This window comes from Gavia stellata, unplaced genomic scaffold (genome assembly GCF_030936135.1).
Source record: "Gavia stellata isolate bGavSte3 unplaced genomic scaffold, bGavSte3.hap2 HAP2_SCAFFOLD_38, whole genome shotgun sequence".
NCBI classification, from domain to species: domain Eukaryota; kingdom Metazoa; phylum Chordata; class Aves; order Gaviiformes; family Gaviidae; genus Gavia; species Gavia stellata.
Genome location: NW_026776490.1, coordinates 939,756 through 949,913, shown reverse-complemented (window position 1 = coordinate 949,913; position 10,158 = coordinate 939,756). Strand labels below are relative to the sequence as shown.

The following is a 10,158-nucleotide window of genomic DNA, read 5'->3' as shown; positions in this document are numbered from 1 at the left end:
ATATTGCCAATTCCTTTCTGGATAGCTAGCTTTTATAAGGCAACCTGGAGGACGCAACCATCATCCTGTCTGTTGGATTCTTTCTCCTTAACGGTCAGTGTTTTGGGGACTTGCCTGTGGCATTTAGCCCATGGCAAGAGGTCACGCAGAGCAGCTGTGTTTCTGGCCGCACCCTGGAGAGAAGCCACCTGTGTGCACTGAAAAGGGGGGGTGCCGAGACAGGCTGTGTCCCTGGGGGCAAGCCTGTGCCTGCGGGATGCTCGGCCATGGGGTGAGAGCATGTAGGGAAGGGCTGGACTGCTTTCACGGGGCAGTGTTTAGGTTCGGTCAGGTGAAACGGTGCTGTCAGAGCTCTCTGCCTTGCTTATGCTGTTGATCTCGGTGCTCTCCTCTCGTCCTTGTCTTGCAATGTTTTGGCTGAGGCATAGACATGAAATGGAGGGAGCTGATTGTCCTCACTCACGCACACGCCCTCTCCATGCAGCTGAAGGTGACCAGACAAGGTCTTTGCGGGGGGTGTTGTTTTATTAGTCTCATATCAGAGGTATTAGAGGAATTGTGTAGAGGGAATGTCGGAGTCCAAAAGTGGGAGCAGGTGCCTGGGGCTTGATCAGCGTCACCTGGAAGGGGAAAAGTGAGGAAAAAAAAGGGTGACCGTGGTGCCTTGTTCTTAAGAAGACTTGTCTTCAGAGAAGGCCGTCTGGCATAACAAGTTGATGTAGGTGCATTTGCCCAGAGCTGAGCTGGCACTGGAACTGGCTCCAAGTCCAGAGCCCTTCTAGCTCCAGCCAGACTTCGCTAGATGCCCCTGCCCTCCCAGTTGATCCCCAGTGCATAAGAAAGGTCTGCTCTTGGGTCTGCTTGTCCCTTCTGCGGCGGTGTGTCCTCCTGAAGAGCTTGTGATGTGTGAGCGCCTATCAGCATTGAATGGCTCAGCTAGGGGAGATGCAAAGATGGGGGTTTTGGCCTCCCTCTGCTCGGCTTTGGGCCAAGGCCAGGGAGCAGGCCTGCTGTCCTGTGTTTTGTCACTCCACTAAGGTGGTCTTGAGTTCTCAGAAGCCCCGTCGGAAGAGGGAGAAGCTTAAGGGTTGGTTGTTGCAAAGCGAAGGAGGAGAGGTGGGCAGGCTGCCTTACCTTTCCCGGGTGGTAGTCTGCTGGCCCCGGCTTCACTGTTTTGTCGCCTCCGAGTCTACTGTTGGTTCCCATCGTGTACACGGGAGCCCTTTTTTTGTAGACGTCCAGTTCCACCTTGGGGAATGCAGCAGGACCTGGCGTCTGTAAGAGAGGCAGGGAGGTTGTTGGGTACAGAAGGCGGGTGTTGATTCTTGCTGGGTGCCCACATGGGCTGTGCTACTTGAGCTGGCTGGCCAGAGAAGTGGTGTGAGAGGCACGGAGCGATTGCAACAAGGGAACCTCCATTTAACCTGCCAAGAGGCAGATTTCCCAGAGGAGGAGGGAGATTCCCATTAGTGCCGATGAGCTTTGCCCCACCAAAACCGTTAGTGTTAGGAAGCAAGGGACCGCAGGTGTCGGCAGAGCCTCCCCTTTCCCGCTGTTAAGAGCAGGAGAGCCAGGGGACCCGAGGCTTCTTGGGTTTTGCTGCTGGTGCAGGGAAGTGCGCGTTAAGAGAGGCTGCAGCAGGCGCTGGAGCCCTTCTAACCTGAGCTTCAGCTGCTGACGCGAGAGAGCAGAGAAGCATAGCTCACCTTGGAGAGGTCTTCAGCAAAGCCATTGTGCTTACTCTTCCCTTTCATGGAGTAGCACGGGCTGGCGTGGGTGTAGGCTGTGTTGGGTCCCACCAGCCGAGGCAGGGTGTAGGTGCCAGGACCTGGAAGGGGAATGGGAAGAACGCCTGTGTGACTCCTGCGGGGAGAGCAGCAGCGCTGGGGTGGGAGAGGAGCAGCCTGTCAAGGCTGCTGCCAGGAGCAGGAAGGATGTTTTGCCCCTCCTCCCAATGTATTCGTCTTCGGTCACACGTGGCATGTGTCGGCAGCTCCAAGCCTGAGTTGCCGCTTCTTCTATGGGATGAGAGAAGTTGGTGGTGTGGAATAATTGCTGGAGGTAACTTAGGAATTAGATTTATATTCGCATTTTACGGAAAGGCACTATTCACTAATCTAGCCGTGAGAGTTCTCACTGAACGCCATAAATCCCTTAAGTGTGGCCATGCTAGGTCATGGAACACGACTGGACTGAAAGTGCATGGTGTTACGAGTGCATCTGTAATCATGAGAGTTCAATACATTGAACGCGACCGGACTTGTAACACAGAGCATTGGGCATCACTCAGAATCTAAGCCTCGCCGCCCCCAGCCCCTCTGATATTTGAGGACAAGCTGGAACGCAAGGGGGTTTATTTTCTGCCAAATTGCCTTGCCCTTTAGCGCAACAGGTGGTCTGGGACGTCAAGCAAGCTTGTCAAGAGGCCGTTGCGTCCTGCTGTGCAGGCTTTTCCCTAGGCCTGTTGAATAAGCTGTCCAGCAGATTTTCCTGGGAGGACACGCAGGCTGCAAGTGTGTGTATTTCCCCAAGTTCCCCTACCTGGAGTTTGGTCGGTTTTGACGGCCTTGTGCCGGAAGGCCATGGACTGTGCCGGCGCGCATTTGTAGAGGTGTTTGTTGGCCTTGTCGGTGGAGTAGTCGCCTAGGGCAGAGGAGAAATGGAGAAAAGCAGTGAAGCTGAGCTCTTTTCCTCAAGCCAAAGAGGAAGGGTCAGGTGGAGGTCTCAGCCTTGTTTGCTTTCTGTCTGGAAACCTCTGAAGCTCCTTCAGGGCGTGAGCTGATGGTTTTGTACCCCGGTAGCACAAGGCAAAAGGAAGGCGTGCTTGTCTTGCCTGAAAGAAGTGCTGGAGAAATGGTACTCACTCGGTCCAGGGGTGACCTCGGTCTTTATCTTGGGAAGTCCGCACATGTGATGTGCTGGAGCCACGTACTTCCCGTTCCTGGTGATGGAGGGCTGGACGTAGTACCGAGGACCCGGAGAGCAGCTGTCTGCAACGGGACGTTTGGCCCCTTGAAACGTGTACGCAGGCGCTTTGGTTTTGCTGGGATTGTGAGCCAGGTAACCTAGGAAGAAAAGCCTGTGAAAGGACACCTGCCTGCAACTGCCTATTTAAAGCTAGTTTCTAAGTGGAGGAGTCGGAGTTGCCGGCCTCAAGAAAGTCCCTTCCTATGTGACTTTTTCCTCCAAGGAGGATAGGATACCAGCAGGCCAATACAATGGTACAACGACCTCCAGCAAGAACAATGTAGGCACTGTGCAATTAATCAGCATATCTCCAAAATGCTATTGTTATGAAGTAGTAACCCCCACAACAGTTGCTAAGTTAACTTAAAGCAAACGTAAAGATCGCTTCCATGACGTTTTGCTTTCCCAGCGCCCTGATGGAAAAGAAAATGAAACTTTACTGCTATGACAGAGGAGGAGAAAAAGAAAGTGAAGGAGAAGAAGCAGAGAAGTTGAAAAAGAAGGAGAAGAAGAACAGGAAGAGAAGATGAAGTACAAGAGGAGAAGATGAAGGAGGAGAAGAAGAGAAGGAGGAGAAGCAGAAAAAGAGGAAGAGGAGGAGGAGGAGAAGAAGAGAAGAAGGAAAGGGTGAAGTGGGAGCAACAAGTTTGTGGCAAAGATACAGAACAAGCTTCCTCCTGTGCACTCAGGCGTTAAGGGGCTGCTAAGGCCACCTCTGGGCTTTGCAGAGCCAGGCAGCTCTTCTCCGGGGCTTTCCCATGAGCAGCCTGAGCTTCCTCTGGCAGGCCTGTGTCCTTGCTGCAGCTGAGAACATGGAGGATTGGAGCAAAGGGGAATGGGGCAGTGGCTACTTGTCCCCTGGAGGTAGTGGATGTGGCGCTCCCCCCTTGTATGGTGGTTTTACCTGTGGTCCCGGGGATTGAGTACTTGGGTCCTGGGCTGGTAAACTGGGCCATGATGGGGCCGCGTGGGCGATGAGGTCTCCAGGTGCCCACCCAGGCTCCGTCCATCTTGGAGGTGGCTACAAAGCCTATGGCAAGAGCAGGAGAGTTGTTGAGGGGCTTCTCTGACAGAGGCCCGGTGTGAAACCTCCCCAGGAGGAGCAGCGACGTGTCACCTTTCTCAGCCTTGGCCATCGGACTGGGTGCGGACGAGCTCGTTGGCTGCTGCAGCTCTCGGTCGCAGAGCACAGTGAGGGTGAGGGCAGGCAGCGATCGGGCAGGAGAGGTTGTGCTGTCAGCTGCCAGGTGGCCTTGGGAAGAGGCCTTCACTCATCATGGGGACGCACTGTGACATCATACAGGCTCCTGGCGCCTGGCATACGTGCTGTTGCGTGATATGGCTGATCAGGAGCTGGGGTCTGCAGGGCTAGACCTTCATGAGGTCTGCATGGCAGAAACATGCAAGGAGGGAAAAACTGATGTGATTTGTGCATTTCATCTAGCAGCCTTAGACTGTTGGGCTCACGTAATAGCATGAATGTGCATTTGAGCACCTGGAATTTTCTATTTCGTGTCTTATTTTCCAGATGTCCCTGAATCTACCTTTTTTTTCTTGGGGAGGGCAAATTGGGCCTGATGTTAATAAGAGGAAATTGCTGCTGGCGGCTCTCAGTTACCAAGGCTGAGGAATACCTCTGCAGTGCCACTTTTAGGAGGTTGTCCTTGGAAACACAGGCACGAGAGGCCTTTCCCAAGGTGCAGAAGAAACCGTGCAGACTTGTGTGTACTTTCTTGATCATGCAAGGAAAGCTAGATGCCAGCCACAGATCAGGAGCGTTTTCACATTTCTCCCCAGGAAGTCACATGTCCTATATTACATGGGTTTCTCATAGGAATAAAAATTGTGAGAGGGCACAGAAGGGTTTCTGTACTGGGCCTGGCTGGGATGCAGGTAATTTTTTTCCTCGCAGCCTGCATGATGCTGTCTTGAGTATTGAGGGTGAATAGGGAATGGGAATCAATGAGAAATGCAGGAATGAAGGGATGTCTTGCAGCTGTGCTGGACAGCGTCGAACTGTTTGAGGAAGAGGTCAGCAAATGGGATGATCTGGAAGAAAAAAAATGTGAAAACTTTCCTAAGGAAGAAGTCTTTTTCTCAGAGTTCTTGCAGCTCGTCAGCTTGGCCCCATTTCCACCCTTTTTGTTTGTCCACTTGTCTAATTCTGTACTGCCAACAGTTCAGATAGTACAGAATCATAGAATCACAGAATCATTTAGGTTGGAGAAGACCTTTAAGATCATCCAGTCTAATGGCAAATAAACACTGCCATGTCCACCACTAAGCCATGTCCCTAAGTGCCACATCTACACCTCTTTTAAATACCTCCAGGTACCACTTCCCTGGGCAGCCTGTTCCAGTGCTTGATAACCATTTCAGTGAAGAAGTTTTTCCTAACATGCAATCTAAACCTCCCCTGGCACAACTTGAGGCCGTTTCCTCTCGTCCTATCACTTGTTACCTGGGAAAAGAGACCGACACCCACCTGGCTACAACCTCCTTTCAGGTAGTTGTAGAGAGTGATAAGGTCTCCCCTGAGCCTCCTTTGCTTCAGACTAAAGGACTGCAGTTCCCTCAGCCGCTCCTCGTAGAACTTGCTCTCCAGACCCTTCACCAGCTTCATTGCCCTTCTTTGGACTCACTCTAGCACCTCAGTGCCTGCCTTGTAGCGAGTGGCCCAGAGCTAATCACAGTATTCGAGGTGCGGCCTCACCAGTGCCGAGTATACAAAGGTACAATCATTTCCCTACTCCTGCTGGCCCCACTGTTTCTGATACAAGCCAGGATGTCATTGGCCTTCTTGGCCACCTGGGCACGCTGCTGGCTCATAATCAGCTGGCTGTTGATCAACACCCCTAAGTCCTCTTCCACCAGGCAGCTTTCCAGCCACTCTTCCCCAAGCCTGTAGCGTTGCATGGGGTCGTTGTGACACGAGTGCAGGACCTGGCACTCAGCCTTGTTGAACCTCATACGATTGGCCTCGGCCCGTTGATCCAGCCTGTCTAGATCCCTCTGCAGAGCCTTCCCACCCTCAAGCAGATCAACACTCCCGCCCAACTTGGTGTCGTCTGCAAACCTACTGACGGTGCATGCGATCCCCTCATCCAGATCACTGATAAAGATACTAAACAGAACTGGCCCCAATACTGAGCCCTGGAGAACACCACTTGTGACCGGCCATCCACTGGAGATAACTCCATTCCCCACAAGCCTTTGGGCCCGGCCATCCAGCCAGCTTTTTACCCAGTAAAGAGTATGGCTGTACAAGCCATGAGCAGCCAGGAGGAGGAGGAGGGAAAAACAAGAGGCCACAGGAAGGAAGAGAAGGAGGAAGGCAAAGGAGGCTACGGGAGGAAAAGGGAGAAGGAGAAGGAGGAGGAACAAACAGAGGCTACAGGAAGGAAGAGAAGGAGGAGGCAAAGGAGGCTACAGGAGGAAAAGGGAGAAGGAGAAGGAGGAGGCAACAGGAGGCCACAGGAGGAGAAGGCAAAAGAATGCAAAACGAGCCAACAAGAGGTGGTTTCAACATGAGGAAACAGCAGGAGGATGAGGAGGCAAAAGGAGGCAATAGGAGGAAGGGGAGGAGGAGGAAACAGGAGGCAACAGGAGGCAAAAGGAGGAGGAGGAAGAAGAGGAAAAAAGAGGCAACAGTAAGAAACAAGAGGAGGAAGAAGAGGAGGAGCAGGAAATGGGAAGCAAAAGGAGGGAACAGGAGGAGGAGGCAAAAGGAGGCAATAGGAGGAGAGGTTACAGGAGGCAATAGGTAGCAAAAGGAGGACACAGAGGAAGGAAGAGGATGAGGCAACAGGAGGTAACAGGAGGCAACTGGAGGAGGAGGAGGATGAGGAAGCAACAGAAGGCAACAGGAGGCAGCTATAGGTAACAGAAGGAGGAGGAGGGAACAGGACGAGGAAGAAGAGGAGGCAACAGGAGGAGGAGGAAACAGGAGGCAAAGGAGAAGGAGCAGGAGGAGGAAACAGGAGGCAAAAGGAGAAGGTAGAGGAGGATGTAACAGGACGCAGGTGGAGGCAGTAGGAGGACAAGGAAAAGGAGGCAAGAGGAGGCAGTAGGAGACAACATGAGGAGTGGGAGGAAGAGGAAACAGGAGGCAACAGGTGCCAACATGAGGAGGAAGAGGAGGAGGAGGAGGAGGAGGAGGAGGAGGAGGGAACAGGAAGCAACATGTGGCAACAAGAGGAGGAGGCAAGAGGAGGCCACAATAAGAAGGAGGCAAAAGAACGCAAGAGAAGAGGAAGGGACCAGGAGACAAAAGATGGAGGAAGAGGCAACAGGAGGCAAGCAGAGGAGGTGGGAAGAGGAGAGAAGAGGAGGCGAGGGGAGGCAAGAGAAGGCAACAGGATGCAAAAGGTAGAGGAGTCCACAAGAAGAAACAAGAGGAAGGAGGCTACAGGAGAAGAAGGGTGATGATGATGAGGAGGCAATAGGAGGAGGAAGAAACATGAGGCAACAGGAGAAAATAGGATGAGGAGTAGGAGGAGGCAACAGGAGGCAAGAGGAAGCAACAAGAGGAAAGAAGAGGAGGAGGAAGAGGAGGCAATAGGAGGCCACAGGAGAAGGCAACAGGATACAACAGGAGGACAAAGGAGGAGAAGGAGGATTCAGCACGAGGAAACAGCAGAAGGAAGAGGGTGAGGAGGCAACAGGAGGAGGAGGAGGAAGAGTAGGAGAAGGAAACAGAAGGAAACCGGAGGCAACAGGAGGAGAAGGAGGAGGAGAAAAGAGGAGGCCACAGGAGGCAAAAGGAGGAAGAGGAGGAGGCAACAGGAGGCAATGGTAAGAGGTGGGAGAAGAGGAGGAGGAGAAAGAAGAGGAGGCAACAGGAGAAAACAGGAGGAGGAGGAAGCGGTGACAGGAGGCAACAGGTAGCAAGATGAGGAGGAGGAAGAGGAGGCACAGACACAACAGGAAGTAACTGGAGGAGGAAGACGAGGAGGACACAGGAGGCAAAATAAGGAAAGAGGAAGATGAGGAGGCAACAAGAGGCAACAGGAAGAGGAGGAGGGAGCAGAGGACAAATCATCCCCATATTCCCTCTATGTTTTAAGCACATCAAAACTCAGGGATGGAGCACCTGCCATGTCTGGCTCTCTTCAGCAATTCAGAAAATCCAAGCCTAGTGCTGAAGTCGTTACTCACAGCAGTCCACATCACAACCGTCGCTCCTCTTGGCCACACAGGGGAAACCTCTGGATGACAGCGGATGTCAGGACGCACTCCAGAAAGAGACGATCAGGGCAAGAAGATCCCCGTCACCTAATCGCAAAGAAATAATTCTAGCTCAATGAAATGACTACCCAAAACAAAACACACAGAACAGCATCCGCCATCAGAATTATGTCAGCGGTAGTTTTAACTGCTGCAGAGCTGCAGGCTGACGACCTTACCATCACTGTCACAGGGCCCCAGTTATCAGGAGGTACAAAGGCCCTTTTGAGAGAGTCCAATGCATGTCACCTTCTCTGAAGAGGACCTGCTGCTTACCTGTTGCCAGCATTAGCAGCAGAGCCCTCCGGCTCTCCAGCCCACACTTTCCCACCTTGTATGCAGCAGCGACCAGCTTTCAGCTGCTACTTTAACAGCTCTCTTGGCCGCGCTCCTTTTCTGTCTCCCTTCCTACCATATCAGTCAGGGTGGGATTCTTGTCATTCTAGACTGGGCCCAGCTTCTCAGTAGGAGGACTACACTGCTGTCCCATTGCTTGCCTGTTTTAGCATACGGAAAAGAAATTACAATTAGCAAACAGGAACTCTACCCATGGCCCATATCTATCTCGTCTACAGCCCACAGCTCTGAAGGTATAGAACAGCCTATACTTATATCCTGTATTACAGGGCATTTTGAGAAACAAGGGTTAAAAGTAAGAAAGAAAAGTGTAGAGAAGATACTTTGTAACAACTGCACCCGGTACTTAGACATATTAGAGGTAAAGACTGCACTGACTCTCTGCTGATAAAGACTGTCTTCACTGACTCTCTGCTAACTAGCAATAATGATTAGCACAAGGACGAATCGTAGAAATATAGAAAAGACTGCCAAAATAGCGCCCTAGAGTTAACTTGACTCATTATAATCTCATTTTAATACCAAAAACCACACCTCCTAGCTAGAAAAGCCCCAACCCAATTTACCCCCTACTCTCTGAGCATGCGTGGTGAATTAACAGAGAACTGTAACTTTAAGATGAAGTAAGAAAAGTATTAACCAAGAGTTAATTAAGGGGTAGCACCAGTAGGCGTAACTAACTTTGTTAACTGTCTTAAATACCGGTCATGATTTTAACCCGGTGTGCATGTTAGGAGGAGAAATCCCCTTGCACCCGGCGCCGCAATAAACCAATGTCAGCTTTATAACTCTGTGTGAGTTGTGAAGTTTGTTTCTGCGTGTCACCTGCCAGGACAGACTGGGCCCTGTCCCAGTCCAAACTGGACCCCCTGCCCCCCTCCAAGGACAGACTGGGATCATTCACAGTCCAAAATGGATCCCCTGGCCCCCTCCCAGGACAGACTAGAATCATTCCCAGTCCAAAATGGATCCCCTGGCCCACTCCCAGGACAGACTGGGCCCTGTCCCAGTCCAAACTGGATCCCCTGGCCCCCTCCCAGGACAGATTGGAATCATTCCCAGTCCAAACTGGATCCCATGGCCCACTCCCAGGACAGACTGGGATTGTTCCCAGTCCAAACTGGATCCCCTGGTCCCCTCACAGGACAGACTGGGCTATATCCCACTCCAAACTGGATCCCATGGCCGCCTCCAGGACAGACTGGGATCATTCCCAGTCCAAACTGAATCCCATTGCCCCCTCCCAGGACAGACTGGGCCCTGTCCCAGTCCAAACTGGATCCCGTGGCACCCTCCCAGTCCAGACTGGGATCATTCCCAGTCCAAACTGAATCCCATTGCCCCCTCCCAGGACAGACTGGGCCCTGTCCCAGTCCAAACTGGATCCCGTGGCACCCTCCCAGTCCAGAGTGGGATCATTCCCAGTCCAAACTGGATCCACTGGCCCCTCCCAGGACAGACTGGGCCCTGTCCCAGTCCAAAGTGCATACCCTGGCTTCCTCCCAGTATGGACTAGAATCATTCCCAGTCCAAAATGGATCCCCTGGCCCCCTCCCAGGACAGACTGGGCCCTGTCCCAGTCCAAACTGGATCCCATGGCCCTCTCCC

At 52.4% G+C, this 10,158-nt stretch overlaps 1 protein-coding gene across 1 annotated transcript; it reads right to left on the bottom strand.

The window, feature by feature from the left end:
* Nucleotides 1-533: 533 nt before the first annotated feature.
* On the bottom strand, nucleotides 534-3,977 carry LOC132321024 (outer dense fiber protein 3-like). Its single transcript, XM_059834630.1, has 6 exons — nucleotides 3,872-3,977; nucleotides 2,865-3,065; nucleotides 2,542-2,643; nucleotides 1,707-1,828; nucleotides 1,135-1,275; nucleotides 534-620 (listed from the first exon to the last, which is right to left on the bottom strand). Exons 1-6 carry the CDS (start codon nucleotides 3,975-3,977, stop codon nucleotides 534-536), a joined length of 759 nt encoding a protein of 252 aa, XP_059690613.1.
* Between the last annotated feature and the right edge of the window lie 6,181 nt (nucleotides 3,978-10,158).